The 17,958-nt window shown below is 44.5% G+C and overlaps 1 protein-coding gene across 1 annotated transcript; it reads right to left on the bottom strand.

Moving 5' to 3' along the window:
* Nucleotides 1-238: 238 nt before the first annotated feature.
* Nucleotides 239-16,288, bottom strand: SLC51A (solute carrier family 51 member A). Its single transcript, XM_068965419.1, has 9 exons — nucleotides 16,137-16,288; nucleotides 15,493-15,587; nucleotides 5,358-5,512; nucleotides 4,243-4,316; nucleotides 3,686-3,844; nucleotides 3,023-3,134; nucleotides 2,612-2,758; nucleotides 1,040-1,145; nucleotides 239-500 (listed from the first exon to the last, which is right to left on the bottom strand). The coding sequence occupies exons 1-9, from the start codon at nucleotides 16,172-16,174 to the stop codon at nucleotides 364-366; spliced, it is 1,023 nt and encodes a 340-aa protein (XP_068821520.1). The 5' UTR covers nucleotides 16,175-16,288; the 3' UTR covers nucleotides 239-363.
* Between the last annotated feature and the right edge of the window lie 1,670 nt (nucleotides 16,289-17,958).

Raw genomic sequence — 17,958 nt, 5'->3', positions numbered from 1 at the left:
TTATACCAAGAAAACTATCATACACTCTTCCCCCTTTCATTTGCTTTGGGAAAGCTCAGAATAACCTTTTAATATACAATCTTGATGGGCTAATAGTGGCACCCACGGAGGCAATGTGCCCAGTTGTAGAAAATCAAACTCCATCCTGTTTATTAAGCTTAAAATACCTTCCTCAGGCAAGATCCAAAACAATTTCATCCTATTGCATAGTTCTGATTCATCTCTACAGTCAAGCATACATCATTTGCCAGCTTGCACTGACAATAGAATTGATCCCCATTTGGTCAAGGTTGAAGAACAGTAAAGAAATCTTGTGCCCATCTAATGAATACAGTGTCTCTTTCATTGTCCAAGCCATTCACCTCAGGCTTTGAGGTTTAAGTCCTCGTCTGGAGAAGAGAAAGGTTCATATCCAAGCTTGTCATCTTTCCTTCGGTAGTATATTCGTGTCAGCACAGTGATCAGAAAACTCTCAAGGATGAGGAGGTGGCAGTTCATCACTGCAGCATGGGACAAAATATAGGTTATTCTAACTTACAGAGGTGGTATCCCATAGCAGCCCTGGCATATGAGTTGGACAGCAGTTTCTCTTAATTTATCCTCAAACCAGGACCTAGAGATATTAAGTTGTCACCAGTAACATGGCAAGTTGACAGTAGAGCCAGAACCAGAACTTGGCTCTCTACCTCCTGAACTTTGAGGCTAGCATTAAACATTTCTTTTGCATGTTTTATCATCATGACCCTCTGCTTCCTACCCACCTATTCCTCTTTCAGGAGCTGAGGATTGAACCCATGGCTTCCTGGGTTGATCATCAGGGCTGGGCCTCAAGCTGCAGGATCATAGCTGTCTGTATGATCAGAGAGGTCACAGACTCAGAGCCTCTGCTAGATTTCTTGGAGGTCTCTTTCTCAGTACGCTAAGGAGAACACTGAATATTATGAGAGTGGCTAGCCCTACTTCCAATCTAAGATCCTCTCTTCTGAGACGTCCCCCTCTTGCTCATCCTGGAATAGACTAGGAAACCCCATGTGCTCACCTTGAGACCTGATTTTAGAAGAAAAGGGAGGCGAACAAGCAATCTGCCCGCCATTGGCCAAGACTGAGAAGATGGATGGCTGCAGGGCAGACAGAATAAGGAGTACCTGCAGAACAGAAAAGAGGAGTGAGCGCAGGGGCTCAGCATCCTTGGCGCTGAGGCTGGCCGGCCCACTGCTGTGTTTGAAATGTGTCTTAGTGCTTGCCCTCTCTGAGTACACTTTTCTGACATAGACTTGGCTTGTCCAGGGTTCCCTCCCATAATCATAGGCAGGTTCATTAATCACAAGGCTTTTATTCTGTGGCCTGACCCTAAGTGCTTCTGGAGCCCAGATCCTTTCTGTGCCCTGTCAGTCCCTTATTCCATGGTAGGCTCTTCTGTCCTCTGTCTTCCTATAGACCCTCCACTTCTGCCTGCCATGTGCCTGTAAGCAGCACCTGCTTAGGTCAAATGAGAATTTATGTGAAATCAATCTGTTAACTCTAAAGGAATCATTATGCCTTGGGAATAGGAGAAGGCCCCAGCAAGAAGACAAAGAATGGAGAGAGAAGAGAAACAGTAAAGGGCTAAAAGTCATTGCATTTGGTGGAAGGGTTATCTCTGGGCTTAGAGAATGGAAAGTGTAAAAAGTGAACAAATGTGCCTTTGAGAAAATTCTCTGATGCAGAGTCAGTGAGATGAGAAGAAGGGATGTGGGTTTGGGAGTAGATAGACAGTTCTATGTTTAAATTCCAGTTCCATTCCTTATGTACCTTTGAGCAAACCCCCAGACACCTCAGTTTCTCATTTGTAAAATAGAAAAAACAATGATTCTGAAGATTATAGTGAACTTAAATGTAATTAATATATGAAAAGTGCCTAATATGTAGTACTGATAATGCTGATGTTTCTAGTGGTGATGAATTGCAAGATTTTTAGAAGTAATGGGTAGTGAAGAAAACAGCAAAGGTATAAGAATTTAAGGTTTAAAAATACATGTGTTATGGGCTTCATTGTGTCCCCCTAAAAGATGCATTGAAGTTCCTAACTCCCAGGACCCCAGAATGTGACCATCATTGTCTTGGTAACTGATAAGATGTAATTAGTTAAGACGAGGTCATACTGAAGTAGGGTGGGTCCTTATTCCAATATGACCGACGTCCTTATCAGAAAAGGAGACACAGACACGTGAGGGGAGAATGCCCTGTGATGACCCAAGGATGCCAAAGATTGTTGCAAGCAATCAGATGCCAGCAATAGTCAAGGAAGGGTTTGCCCCAACAGTGTTCAGTGGGCATGTGGGCCGCTGACAGCTTGGTTTTGGACTTCCAACCTCCAGAACTGTGAGGCAATCCATTTCTGTTGTTTTAAGCCACCTGGTTTGTACTGTTTTGCTCCAGCAACCTTAGGAAACTGTTACAGCACAGAAAAGCAACAACTGGGGAAGGGCAGGGATTCTTTTCCAAATCTCACAGGAACCTAAGGCTTAAGAAGATTCCCAGACCCACTTCTAGCCTTTATTAGTCTCAGCTTCTAACCCCTACGATTTGTGGCTCATTATTAACCATCTTTTCTCTCCCAGGGTATAGTTACCTGGAACAGAACAAATTTGGCTCCTATGTTCTGCTCGCCCAGGTGCAGCCTGGCTTGACGAAAAATGATGCCTATGGTCCACAGAGCCAACAGGGTGGACACACCGAGGAAAGTGTTGATCCATAGAGCTGTGCTCCTCTCAGAAATCTGGTGGCAGGCCAGAAAGCAGTCAGTGAGGAAGCAAGCCCCTTTCTCCTTTTTTTTCCCTTCTCCCAATGGTGGGGAAAATAAAAAAGCTTCTTCTCTCCCCATTAGAGTCCCTGAGCCTCTGCTTTTCCACAGTCGCCCTGTACCTGGGGCTATCCCAATCCTGGAGCCTTGAATCAGGGGATATTGGCTCCAGCTATTCTTTCTAGAGCTCAAAGGAATTAAGCTCATCTTGGCCTCTGCTGCCCCTTACTCTGGACTTACGTCTGATGGGTCAAAGATGCCATCAGGGATGAGAAACAGGCCCACCAGGCTCAGTGATATCTTGAAGAAGGCGTACTGGATGGGGCCCAGCAGCAACAGCTGAAGTCTCTTCCTGAAGTGGGAAGAGGATTAGGAACATAGACCTGCAAATCACCCACCCCAACCAGAACTTTCAGTTCTCTCACTGGGTTCCTGGCAAGGCTTGGCCGCCATCACAGGCACCAACATAGTCAAGTGGGTGGGGACTTAGGAAGAGCATTGGGAACCATCTTTATTGCCTCCCATTCACCCACAGACCAGAATGATGCCTTTTGAGCAAGAACTATCTGAGGATTGACCCCAACCTCATTAACTGAAATGGATGGAAGGGGAAAGTAAATAGCCCAAAGTGCAGTTTGTTCTCTGTGATAAAGTTTGTAGGGGACAGTGAGTGTAAGTGATGGGAACTCTGGAGTTCTCCTTCCTCTGTTCCTCCTACCCCTGTGTGGGTGCCCAGTGTGTGGGTCCTGGCTGCGGGATGCCCACCCTTTCATCACTGGCTTTGTTCTATACAAGCCAAATTCCATGAGGCTTGAAGCAGGACTGAGAGAGCCAGCAGAGGCTCTTGAGAGAGTGCAGAAGAGGCCAGTCTGCTCTCCAGGCAGCCTCTCCCTCCCACCTCACCTGGTGATCTTGATTCGGGGGCAGCAGGGGCAGCAGCAGCAGCAGGGGCCTGTATGGATCATCACTGGGGTGTCCTTCAGTGTCCTCAACACTGCCTCCTTCCCACCAAAGCCTTCTACCATGGCCTGCATCAGCAGGTAAAAGCATATCGCGTAAAACCTGGAGTTGGGGAGAGGTGGGAGGTGGGCCTGAGCACACCGAGGAGCAGGTGGAAGCAGCTGGTGGGATACCACCTTCTGCCAAAGGAAAACAGACTGCAAAAGGACAGGGAGAAGGGGGCTTCCTGAAGGGATCAGGTAGGGTCTAGGCATTTTGAGAAGTGAGAGAGGACAGGTGGAAGAGGGCAGGCTGTGAGAAAAAAATGGTGCCTGAGATGCACTAGAACTTCAAGAGACACGTTGGAAAGGGCTCAATTTGTGGTCAGTTTGTTTGCATGGACTTATGGAAGGGACAAGGGATAAAAAAGACACAAACTCTGGATTCCCAGGGTTGAGAGGAGCAGAAGGGGGACCTCAGAGGGATATCAGGTTCAGCTGGGGGCAGGGCAGGACACTCACGTAGTTATGGCCATTTCCACAAGTGTGAGGGCACGAGGAATCCAGAGACCAAAGCAGGAGAATGCGGACACTATCTGCTTGGAGAAGAACCAGGAGCTGGTTAGGGTAGGGAAGGAGACTGCATGCTCACCTTTTGCGGCAAGAGCTCAAGGAAGCAAAAGCTCAACATCTAAGGCACCATTACTTAAAAGTGACCAACTGAGGACTTTCCTCGTGGTCCAGTGGCTAAGACTGAGCTCCCAATGCAAGTGGCCTGGGTTCATTCCCTGGTCAGGGAACTAGATCCCACATGCTACAACTAACACTTGGCACAGCCAAAAAAAAAAGTGACCAGTTGGAAAAAGAGCTAGTTAAATCAACTAATTTAAAAAACATTAATTTTTAAATTCAGCTGTCAGTTTATTCCTTGTCTAGTGTTAGAGACAGCAAGTCACCTTGAGTCAGAGGCTCTTTTGAAGACTATCATCTCTCAACATACGTCACTGGAGTAGGAATAGGTCAGCTCATCTTTAAGAGTACATAGATCAAGATCCAACCCTTTCTTTCAACATCCCATGTTATTAGAGCACCTCTGATGTCTTGAGATGGCCCAGGCAGGTGTCATCTGGCAGAAAAGGACCTCAAGGGCTTTGTTCTTCACCCGAAACAGACACAGAGCTCACCACGCAGAAAGAGAAACCCCATCTTGTGGCCTGCGAGCATGCCAACGAGCTATCAAATGGCTGTAAGAGTGAGTTAGAAGGACTTACAATGTAACGGTAGAGTGAACATGACCCCATGGGAAAAAATTACTCTCCTCCTACCCTCTGAGGAACCACTGCTGCTCTGTGCAGGAAACAGGTTTATTTTAACAGCAACACAGTAGCAGGGGAGTAGTGAGTGGGATAGCTGGTGGGCTCAGACCATTCTTCAGCTGTTCTTAGAGCTGTTTCTGTGGCTCTAAGATTTCAAACACTCCATCTCACTGCCTGTGACCTTCCAAGCATGGGATCCTGACTGCAGATACCAGATGAAAACCCCCACCCTAAAGCAGTAGAGGAAGGCAACTTGAATTATTGAGTTGAAAGGAATCCTCCTCTTCAGCCCCTCCCCAAAGGCAGCAGCAGGACCCTCACCGTGGGTGAAGAGCTGCACCAGATCAGGGTCTTCCTCTTGATAGGGCAGCGGATGTTCTTGTGCAGGTAGACAGCGGCCTCCAGGAAGATGGCTATTGAGGCCAGGACAAGCAAGGTCATGATGACCATGAGGGAAATATCCATAGGGCCCAATGCTAGAGTGGAAAGAGAGGACAGGCTCCAGTGAGCTGAAGACCAGGGCTGAGGAGCAGAAGATGTGGGCTTCCTCACATGCATCTAATTGCTTTACCACATCTAGAATGACCTGGTCTAGGCTTCCTATCATGCAGAAGATGGGCTTTTTCTTAGACCTAGAATTTCTAATGTGACGAAGAAAAAGTCATTCTTCTGCATGCATGGGAGACTAGACCAGATCAAAGTATGATAAGGCTTACTTGAATCAGGATATAGACACCTAACAAGTTTGTACATAATGAACAAAAATTCTAAGTTTGGAGGTCAACAGGGCCTATTCACTTTTCTCAGTGTCAGGGGTTATGCTAGCAGACAGGGACCAGTTAACATTATAATTAAAGCAAAATATGTACTTCTGATATATATCAGAACATATACTGATATACTTCAGTCGCTCAGTTGTGTCTAACTTTTTGTGACCCCATGGACTGCAGCATGCCAGGCTTCCCTGTCCATCACCAACTCTCGAAGCTTGCTCAGACCCATGTCCATTGAGTTGGTGATACCATCCAATCATCTCATACTCTGTCATCCCCTTCTCCTCCTGTCTTCAATCTTTCCCAGCATCAGGGTCTTTTCAAATGAGTCAGCTCTTTGCATCAGGTAGCCAAAGTATTGGCGTTTCAGCTTTGGCACCAGTCCTTCCAATGGAGAAGGCAATGGGAAACCAGTATTCTTGCCTTGAGAACCCCATGAACAGTATGAACTTGATATACTTCAGTTCAGTTCAGTTCAGTCGCTCAGTCGTGTCCAACTCTTTGCGACAGTGAGTCAACTCTTCGTATGAAGTGGCCAAAGTGCTGGAGTTTCAGCTTTAGCATCATTCCTTCCAAAGAACACCCAGGGCTGATCTCCTTCAGAATGGACTGGTTGGATCTCCTTGCAGTCCAAGGGACTCTCAAGAGTATTCTCCAACACCACAGTTCAAAAGCATCAATTCTTCGGCGCTCAGCTTTCTTCACAGTCCAACTCACATCCATACATCACCACTGGAAAAACCATAACCTTGACTAGACGGCCCTTTGTTGGCAAATTAATGTCTCTACTTTTCAATATGCTATCTAGGTTGGTCATAACTTTTCTTCCAAGGAGTAAGCGTCTTTTAATTTCATGGCTGCAGTCACCATCTGCAGTGATTCTGGAGCCTAGAGATGTTTAAATTTGATTTCAAAAATTTTGTCACTTTACTGGGACACATAATGGGACTTTAACAAAAGAAGTGGACCCAAGTAAAGACTCCAAGGATATTTGACCTATGCTGGCCCCAAGTACACTTATTCTCACATTAAATGTAATCCAGTAGCTGTCTTTAGTATTTATTGAAATCATTTAAGGAGTTGTTAAAAAGTAGCTGTCCAGACCCCCACTCCCTCTACTCGCTGCCACGATAGATGTTGTTCCCATAGATCTGGGATGTAATCTACATTTTAAACAAGCTCACCTGATAATAGAAGATAACAAACATTTTAACAAACACCAATGAAGCTCCTCTGGCCTCATCCTTGCTAACAGGAAAACACTAATATAGTCACAATATTTGTTTCTGAGCATGTTCTAATCAGTGCAACAATGTTTTAAACAAATAGTTCCATGTTCTCGGTGACTAAGCCTCATTTATCTAAGTCTCTTCCCTCCTTGGCAGACTTTGCTTTTAGTCTCCCAACTGGCTAGATGATAGAAGGGGAAGACTGGCAGAGTCCAGCCACTGTCGTATTGCATTGGGAGTAAAGGAAATCAACCCTGAATACTTATTGGAAGGATTGACGTTGAAGCTCAAATACTTTGGTCACCTGATGCAATCAGCTGACTCATTGGAAGAGACCCTGAAGCTGGGAAAGATTGAAGGCAGAAGAAAAGGGTGACAGAGGACGAGATGGCTGGATGGTATCACTGATGCAGTGGACATGAACTTGGACAAACTCCAGGAGATGCTGAGGGACAGGGAGGCCTGGTATGCTGCAGTCCTGGGGTCGCAAAGAGTCTGACATGATTGGGTGACTGAACAATGAGAGGATATTGGCTGGTCTGCCCTATGTTTTGGTGACTGAGGGCAGCTCAGAGCTGCTGACACCAAAACAACGAAGAAGGAGACCACATCCCAGTGAAGACTTGAGTTGTCATCTGGGTCAGTCATACTTGGTGACATCACAAAGAGCAACCAGGACACAGGTGAATTTGTCAAAAACTACTTTGATGCTTTTGAACTGTGGTGTTGGAGAAGACTCTTGAGAGTCCCTTGGACTGCAAGGAGATCCAACCAGTTCATCCTACAGGAAATCAGTCCTGAATATTCATTGGAAGGACTGATGCTGAAGCTGAAACTCCAATACTTTGGCTACCTGATGCAAAGAACTGACTCATTTGAAAAGACTCTGATGCTGGGAAAGATTAAAGGCGGGAGGAGAAAGGGAAGACAGAGGATGAGACGGTTGGATGGCATCACTAACTCGATGGACATGAGTTTGAGTAAGCTCTGGGAGCTGGTGATGGACAGGGAAGCCTGGCATGCTGCAGTTCATGGGGTTGCAGTCCATGGAGTTGGACATGACTGAGCGACTGAACTGAACTGAACTTTGATCCTGGTTGTTCTCATTTCAGGGTACATGTTTTTCTTTTTGTTTGCTTTCTCCAAGAGGCCCTTTACCTCTGACCACAGTTAGGTCTGTGATCAATCCAGAGGACCTGCTGCAGGGAAGGCAGTCCTCGGACAATCTCCCAGCCTACACTTCTGAAGTCAGTGGTAAGCTTTTCTTTTCTGTTACAGGCCTCAAAAGATAGCATTGTGTTGTTTTTCCTTCCTCCCCATTCCTGTCTCCACCTGCTTCCACTTAATTAGGGTGCAGCCCACTGTGTGACCAAATTACTGGCTTAGTGTTGCTGTTTAGCTCCGTTGTCTCATTCTCAATTACCTCTACAGATATTGCTCTAGTAGGCCCTGCAGGTTTTAAACATTAACAAAGTAAAACAAGCAAAAATCCACCTGGTTGCAATCCTTAATTAAAAAGAGACTTTACCTCCCTTCCTTGAAATTTTAAAGATATAAACATAAAAGAGGATCTTTTTTTCTGACACAATTTTATCCTTATACACTAAACATGCGGATTTAAAACAGTTGCTATTGTTTTATCATGATATACACATAAAGCCTTCCATGTATCAAAATAATTCCAGATAAACAACAAGGATCTACTGTATAGCCAATGGAACTCTGTTCCATATTATGTGCCAGCCTGGATGGGAGTAGGTAGGGGCTTGGGGGAGAATGGATTCGTGTGTATGTATGGCTGAGTCCCCTCTCTGTTCACCTGAAATTATCACAACATTGTTAATCGGCTATAATTCAAAACAAAAAAAAAGTGTTTTAAAAAAGAGATTAAAAAAAAGTGGTATTTATTTAAAATTAAAACGGAAAATTGAGAGAAGGGAAAAAAAGAGAGAATTATATTTTCATCAAAACTTGAGGGAAGACCTTCCTAAGCTTAGGTGTAATCCAAGAAATCACAAAGAGAAGGATGGTCAAATTTGATACAAAGAGTTTAAACTTCTGAATGTTAAAAAAAATATAGGCAGTAAAGTGGTGATTTCACAGAAGCACGCTTGGGTAAAAATCCATCAAATTATATACATAAAATCATTGCCCTTTACTGAATGTAATTTATAACTGAAAGAAACACACCTTAATATGAACAAAGCAGAAAGTAAAATTACCACAGGAAATTCCCTGGCTCTCTGGTGGTTAGGCAAAGAAGGCAATGGCAACCCACTCCAGTACTCTTGCCTGGAAAATCCCATGGACGGAGGAGTCTGATGGGCTGCAGTCCATGGGGTCGGACATGACTGAGCGACTTCACTTTCACTTTTCACTTTCATGCATTGGAGAAGGAAATGGCAACCCACTCCAGTGTTCTTGCTTGGAGAATCCCAGGGAAGGGGCAGCCTGGTGGGCTACTGTCTATGGGGTCGCACAGAGTCGGACACAACTGAAGCAACTTAGCAGCAGCAGCAGCAGCTGGTGGTTAGGACCTGGTATGTTCACTCCTAATAGCCAGGGTTTGATCCCTGGGTGGGGACCTAAGATCCCAAAAGCCACGTGGCGTGACCAGAAAGAAATAAAAATAAATAGCATAGTAAAACTATAGCCATGTAAAGGATTTGGCTGACGAGAAGGATAGAAAAGAGTTGAAGGAAAGAGTGGGGCCCTAATATCTTTATCATATGAAATGGAAAGTGAAGAAGTACTATCCGCAGTTGGCAGAATAAGAAATAAACTATAGGTATAGTATATACAGCTATAAAGATAACCAACTAAAAATAATGATGAAACCATGTGGAATGAGTAGAAGTTTGGTACTAAGTGAATTAAATCTTTATGTATTATAGAGGCATCCACAGATAATATACAAAACTGATACTACATGAAATAATAGTAATTTGAAGGTAACTATTAAAAATCATCAGCTAAAAAAGTAGATTAAAAATGAGAATAAATAGGGCAGGGGAGTGTTAATTTTCATTAGTAGCCTTTTTGTACTATTTAAAATTTTATACCATGTTCATGTGGGTTAAGATAAAAACATTAAAAACGATTGCCTAGGAATAAATTAGCAATGCCATCTTTGGGTGATGAGACTGTGGGTGGTCTTTGTCTTCTTTTTTTCCCAATTATTCTATAACAAATATGCATTTTACAACAAATAAGTTTTTTTAAGACATACTTTGCCAAATATGTAGTAATGTGAAAAAATTCATATGATGTCATGCTTGTAAAAACAGTATATAAAATTATAGTATAGTTAGATTTCCACTACTGTTCAATAAAAGCACAGAAAAGAGCTTATACTATATTTGCAGTGCTGGTCTTGAGTGGTGGGACCATATGCGATTTTTCTTCCTCATAATTTTCTCTATTTTCATATTGACTTTACTGAATTATTTTTTACAATAGAAATGTTTAGTTAAAAAAAAACAGATAAAATATAAAGTCCAGGTAGGCAGAAAGCAAAATTAATTCAGTAGATTTCTAAAAACCAATGTCCTTTGTTGGGAAGGGGAATACCTCTGGAGGCCCCTCCTTGAGGGACTCCCCCAGCCCCTGCTTGACTCTTGTCCTCATCAGCTCACTGAGAGACAAGAGTGGAAACAGCCCCTCCAGAAGCCATCACGTCAAAGCCTTTCTCCATCTTCATTGTCCTTGACTATTCCCTCCTCCTTGAAAGTCTCTCCCATCCCGCTTGACTCCAGTAACCACGGTTCTGGCTCCTCTCCTGGAGACCCTGGGTCTCCGATACTGATTCCTCATCCCCTCCCACACCCTGTGTTCCAGACTCAACCATTGCATCTCACCTCTTCTGTTTATCGAGGTTTAGGATTTCCCTGGAGAAGGCAATGGCACCCCACTCCAGTGTTCTTGCCTGGAGAATCCCAGGGACGGGGGAGCCTGGTGGGCTGCTGTCTATGGGGTCACACAGAGTCGGGCACGACTGAAGTGACTTAGCAGCAGCAGCAGCAGCAGGATTTCCCTACCACCCCTCAGCCACCTAACAACCACCTGAGCCATTTCTACCTCCAGGACCTTATAGTGCTTGGCAGCTGCCTGTTCAGTTTTTCTCCCTGAACTCCCCGTGTCTGGCTTATTCTCCTCACTGAGCTCTCTGATCAAATGCCCCTCCTCAGTCAGCAACCCTTGAGTGTCCAGTGTGGTGTAATCTCTCCCTCCCAAGTTGCCCTCACAGTGAGGTTATTTACATATTTGTTGCTTGTCCCCATAGAGTGATGGTAGTGTGAACTCCACAAAGGCAGGGACTTTGTCAGGCTTGTTTTCTGTTCTATCTCCCAAGTGCATGCAACAGTAACTGTGACTATTTGTTCAATGAAAGAAATGACCACACGAGGATTCTTCCTGTCATCTCCATTTACATGCTTTTCCAGGAAACTAGGCTTAGAGTTGAGCACCTCACCCATGATCACACAGCCTGAAAGTGACAGAGCTGGGATTTAAACCCAACGGTTCCTGATCCTAACTAAGCCCATTCTCTTCACCATGACATATGCTGACTCTTGGTGTATGTTCACATAACTATGGGGAGAAATGTGGAATAATATTAACCATCAAAAGTTGCTTAAGTTAATGAAGGTGGAGGTGAGGCATATTCCAGCTATTCAGTATGGAAGTGCTTTTGCAGTTTCTTGTATCTGCTGCCTTTTGTGCTCTATTCTTTCTCATCTTTGCAGTGTCTACAGGCTCTCACATTCACTTCCACAGGGCAGAAGCTAGGAGAGAGAACTTCCTTAGCATCCACAGCCAACACCAGTACTCTACCTCAAACTCATTTACCTCCTTAGAAGATCGTCCTCTATCTTATTTTTCTGTATCTTAATAGATACTATGAAACAAAAGTTTCTGATAGCTTAAGGATTTTTGGAAACACTTTAAACAAGGTTAAACATGTTTCTTTCCTGCAGGGTATAAATTTTAAATCTGATTTATATTGTTAATTTCCAAAAGGAAGTTACAGAATATAGCTTTTACAGAAGTGATTTTTCTACAGGCTCTGTTTTCATGGAGCACTCCTTGGGATTAGCATTCCAAGGAACACACTTTGGGAAATACTTGTCTAACTGACCGGTTGAATACAACTATACTTGAACTAGCAAATTCCTATTGTATCTGTAACAATGCAGATTACTCTTTTAAATAATAAAACAATATAAGAACATTAAAACTTTGAAAGAAAAAGTTTTACCCATAATCCAAGCTAGTTCCTAACCAAAAATTATTCTCCTTTTTGCACGTATTTCCACGGAGGTGAAGAGCATAGGCTCTAAGCTCAAAGTAAAATTCCATTTACTGCTTGCTCTATAATCGTGGGTAGATTATTACCCTCCAATTAAACCTCTTAGCGTGACTCAATGGTAGTATTTGCTCAATAAAAAGTAGCTTTAAAAAACATCCTGGTTAAAGTGTATACATATTGTATTACTGCAATCATACTGTAAAATTTTGCATTCTGTTTTTTCCACCTAACATTTCATCACAGCCTGTCAAAAATTATTTTTATAATTATTTTACAATTATAAAAGTTTTTAAAATAAAGAGAATAATAGAGCTGCATTAATATATCCATAATCCATTTCAAAGAGTTATGATATGCCAGTTTTGATTCAAAAGTTATTCTTAGATAAAACATTACAGGTGTACTTGAAGACCCTGTATATATCTCCAGGGTCCTTTTCCCTTCAATTACTTCACCTCCCAGGGATAACTACTATTCTGAAGTTGGTGTGTATCTTTTCCTGTATGTTTTAATTTTTTTACAACATATGTACATGCTCAACATAATTATATTGCTTTGCATTAAAAAAATCTATATAAACATTTTCCATTCAACATTGTTTTCATGGTTGTTATTATTTTCTTTGTGACAAACAAATGCTACCATAAGCATTCTTAGACATGTCTCCTTGGCACATATAGGAGAGTTCTCTATTCCTCCCAGTCTAAGATCCTGCAAGCCACGTGGTATGGCCAAAAAGAAAAAAAAAATCAACACACAAACAGTGGGTTTAAGTCCTAGTCTGGGTTGTGTGGTTGCAGTTATTATATTATTGCTTCAATTACTCTAGTCTTATAATATATAACCTTTAATATTTGGTAGGGCACACATCCTCCTTACTCTTTTTCAAAACTGTCTTGGCTTTTCTTGGCCCTTCACTCTCCCCAAATAAAAGTTTGGATCAGTCCATTAATAAGAAAATCCTCTAGGGATTATAATTGCAGTCATATCATAGGCATTTCAAAAACAAATTATTGAAAGTTTCAATAGTTCTTCCAGAATAGTTCTTCCTTAAATAGCATTTAAGAACAAAGAGTTTATAAATGAAGGAGGAAAGGGTTTCACCACGTGTCCAATGGACACCTCTTCCTGACTCTCCTATTTCTGTCAGTGTCATCACCACTGTTCAGATTCTCAGAGTCATCATTAGAGTTTCTTTTTCTTTCACTTAGCTTGTCTAAATATTTACCAGATTGCCTGCTCTTTCTTTGGATTGCCTGTATTTTCCAATCTGCCCTTCCTTTCCCTGACACTGCTCTGGCGCAGGTTCTTGCCCTTCCTGTTAGGCTGGGGCACTGACCTCCAATTTATACCCCTTCTTCTTAAGGCCCTTACTCCCCAAAGTCTATCTTGATTACTAATTAATGGTCCTGAAATACTATCCAGCTCCTCCCAGTCTCAGAGCCCTCATCTACTTCTGCCTGCAGGATAAAGTACAACTCCTCTGCCTGACACTCAGCAGGCCCCACCTTACCTGCCCAGCCCTCTCAACTGTCCCCTGCTTCCTCACCAGTAACCTTGAATCTCCCCAGTGCCTGGAGAACCTGCCTACTCATTCTTTCTCCACTCCAGCTCCCTACTTTCCAACTGTTACTCACTCCAACAGTTCAATGGGGAAACAAGGTAGCTCCTCAGACTACCAGACCCAGAATAGTCTACCTACTTTGAATATCCTCGGTGCTTCTATGTGCACATTTTGCAGCAAAGCAATGTGCGATCCATTTTCACTGTGTAAGATAGGGTTTCTCAGTCTCAGCACTATTGACCCCTTGCCCCAGATAATTCCTTGGTTGTTGGGACTTTCATTTGTTTCCAGGGCAAACTCCCTGACCTCTACCCCACTAGATGCCAGTAGCACCCTCTACTTGTGGTGACTGGAATTGCCTCCAGACATTGCCAAAAGTATCCTGTGAGACGAAGTTGCCTCTGGTTGACAACACTGGTATGTGAGAAGACTTATGTCACCATCTGCACTCTCTGAACAAGAAATCCCTGGAGTTGGATGTAACATCTGCCTACTTGCATAAACCACAGAGCAGCTGCAAGGCACCCCTGGACCTCCTCTTGCAGTTGGTATTCACTCCAGTTCAGAGCATCTGAAACGAAGACATGCCCATATCTGCCTCCTAGTACACACTGACTACACCATACTGTTTAGGAAGAGTCTCCTCCTTGAGGTAACAACATTAGGAAGGAGAATGGAAAAAACATTAAGGATAGAGACACAGATTCCTACTCATCAACATCTAAGAGATGGCTGATCATGCAGTGAGAAAACAAAATACAGTGTGGATGGGAGCCACATTGGCTATCAAGATGCTAAGGTCATTTGATTGTCATGTTTTAGGTGTCCAGGGAATAAACAGAGTCCCATCCTAGGACTTTCACTTTCAAAACCAATTCGGTAATAGGAGCTAGCTAGCCAACACTGTCAGAATACTTTTACAGGTTCACCAAAGTTTCAAGAATATTATTCATAATAACCACTCTCCAGAGTGGTATAGACTCCCTTTAAGAAGGATGTTATGCAGGCCTCAAAGGGATTTTGTGGGGCTTCGGGCCCTGGGGTCTGAAAAATGCTCCAGGTCAGTGTCCCCTGTATGAATTGGGCAGTCCCAACATGCAGGTTAACCCACTCCAGTGTTCTTGCCTGGAGAACCCCAGGGACAGGGGAGCCTGGTGGGCTTCCGTCTACAGGGTCGCACAGAGTTGGACACGACTGAAGTGACTTGGCAGCAACATGCAGGTTTTTCTCCAAGCCACATAGTCGTGCCCCTCTTTTGACTTTTTGGCTCCTCCAGAGTTGTACTTTCCCCAGCTTTTTAAAATTTTTTAAATTTTTTGACTGTACTACCCAGCATGTAGGATCTTACTTCCCTAACCAGGGATCAAATCTTCATCCCCTGAATAACCTCTGTATCACTAGGGAATTTCCCTAAAAGGTTTTTACCAAGATTGACACTGGGTCAGCCATCCTCCCAGGCACTCCCTCTGTGCTGGCCAGCTCAGGACCACCTCCCCTCAGCTCCTCTCAGCTGTTTTCACTTCCTCCTTGGGATGCTCATTTTTCCTTCTTTCAGTTCCTCTGGGGAGGGTCTCTGACTCACCTCTCAAAAGCTGGGGTGCAGTGGGAGGGTAAGAGAAGCAGGAATAGGGAATGCTGTAATTGGTTTTCAGTATCTCCAGAAGATCTGCCGTGTACCTGGAAAGACACCAACCTGTGTTCAGAATATGGGGACTTAGGGCAGGCAGTTGGGTAGCAGAAGGGACTCCAGCAACTTGACACTCCCTCGAACACTCCTAGGTTCACGGAGCATCTCCATTTCACCTCAAGGCCCAGGTGACAGTCTGCAAATCTGGCTGCAGTGCTCAAAAAGCCCACAGTCCATTCCCTCCACTTCACAGGGGCAGCAGCTCAGGGGTTGGCTAGAAGAAAAAGCTGAGTCCCAGAGAAAGAATGGACCCTTAGCACCAGGAATGGGTCCCCAGCTGGTCAGAGCTCTATGCATGTCTCTCATGCCCGCTCCACCCCTGGGATCTTCCTCTACTTGGTTGGGGGTCAAAGCTAAGGCTCTGAGGGGTCATACACTCACCCTTCCCCAGTGTCCCTGAGGACCTTCCAGAATGACCAGACCATTGTCAGTGCTGTCTCATTCTTGTGCTCAGAGGGAGGTAGGGACAGGCCAGAGTGAGAGGGCCCCCTGCTGCTTAGCAACTGGCTCCCAGCTTGGGGCCTGCCTCCCATACTCACCTGGGATCGAGCCTTATCTGAGTCCTGCCTGGCTCCATCGTCTTCTTGCTCTATGCGGCTTTCCTTCTGGCAGGCACTGGGGGCCAAGGAGAGACAGGCAAGTCGGGACCCTGAGGGGAGGCGGCTTCAGCTGACTGCGGCTTCCAAGACTGGCCGTGGGTTGGCAGAATGGCTGGGTCTTCCCTTCTGGCTCTCTCTCTCCTCAGGCCTCCTGTGCCCACAGGTTCTTTTCTCAGAGTTCACCTCAGAGGAATTTGAACCCCTCAGCTGGCTGAGTTCCCTGGTTCCTGACTCCTCCTTGCCTGTAGGTGTGGTCCCTCCTTCTTCCCTCCCATGAATGCCTCTGGCCACCCCTTAACCCCAGTCCACCTTCACTCTCCATCCCTCCTGAGGAGACTCCCAGGGCCCTCTAGAGACAAAATCCTTGATCCGCCCCACAATCCCCCCTGCTGAGCGACCCCCTCCCCCTCAGTACCCAGCAGGAACTCAGGCTCTGTCCCCCTGAAGATGGAAGTCAGGGACGAGGCTTTGATTGTATTGGTGCTATTGGCTGGGCATGCAGAAGGGAGGGCAGCTGGGAAATACAGATGAGGTCCAGCCTAGAGCATCCTGACGACAGGCTCATAAGAGGCAGTTACAGAGTGGAATCTCTGGGCATTTTAACAGATTTTGAAAAACTGCCAAATGGTATGCTTATAACTATTTTATTGATTGGTGATGTCTCTTCTTGCTCTCTCCTTAAACCTATTTAAGACCAAACATAGTACCCCTAAGTCCCCAGCACAGGGCCTCACACATACTTAAGTGCTCCTTAAAATCAGTTGCATGACAGATAAAAAAATGAAATCACAGCAACAGTAGCTAACGTCTGTGGAGTGTTTATGCAACAGGTGGTGCAGGAATTGCTGCATATTCCTTATCTCATTTAAACTTTACAAGTACTCATAAGGTAACTGCTTTTTTAAAATTTGTTTTTTAATTGGAGGATAATTGCTCTGCAATGATGTGTTGGTTTCTGCTGTACAACAAAGAGAATCAGCCATTGTTATATATACATATATATATTTCCACTCCCTGTTGAGCCTCCCTTCCCCTCCCATCCCACCCCTCTAGGTCCTCAGAGCACCAGGCTGGGCTCCCTGTGTTATATAGAAGCTTCCAGTAGCTAGCTGTTTTACACATGATAGTGTATATATGTCAATGCTACTTTCTCAGTTCATTAAAGGTAAACGTTATCTTTATTCTCATGTTACAGATAAAGAAACTGAGGATCAGAGGGGTTATGACACTACTCTAAGCTGGATACATGGTGATATGGAGAGAGGCCAAAGGGACCTGGGTTACGGGCTCTGTTGAGGCTTAGATGAAGTTCTTGATAGTAAAACACCAACAGCAACAAAAGCCCAGTAGGAGGTCAAGAGAGTCAGTTTTGGGAAGGCAGAAAAGTCCCCCTGCTCTGGGTTGGTGGGTAGATGTCAGAGGAAGCAGTTACTGATGCAGTACCAAGCAGACTCCCTACTCCTGTCCCAAAGTAGCGCCTCAAAATATCTCCTGAGGATCAAAAAGAGTCCTCTCTCTTCGTTACCCTTTTCCTAAAGTACAGTTCTCCGGACAGGACAATGCAGTGATCCAAGAGTCTGAGGGGCCAATGACCTCCTGAAGTGGACATAAGGGCACAACCCATAAGACAAGGGCACTGACCTCCAGAGAGTCAGTCGCCTGGGCCCCGCCCTAGCAAAGACGCAGGCTGACTCAGCTTCTCAAACCATTTCCACAGGAATGCTCCCCGCTCCCTGGGTCATTCATCTCTACCCTGGTGAGA

The sequence above is a fragment of the Capricornis sumatraensis genome, chromosome 1, assembly GCF_032405125.1.
Source record: "Capricornis sumatraensis isolate serow.1 chromosome 1, serow.2, whole genome shotgun sequence".
NCBI classification, from domain to species: Eukaryota; Metazoa; Chordata; class Mammalia; order Artiodactyla; family Bovidae; genus Capricornis; species Capricornis sumatraensis.
Note: the sequence above shows the minus strand (reverse complement) of the source record. Positions and strands in the feature narration are given on the sequence as shown.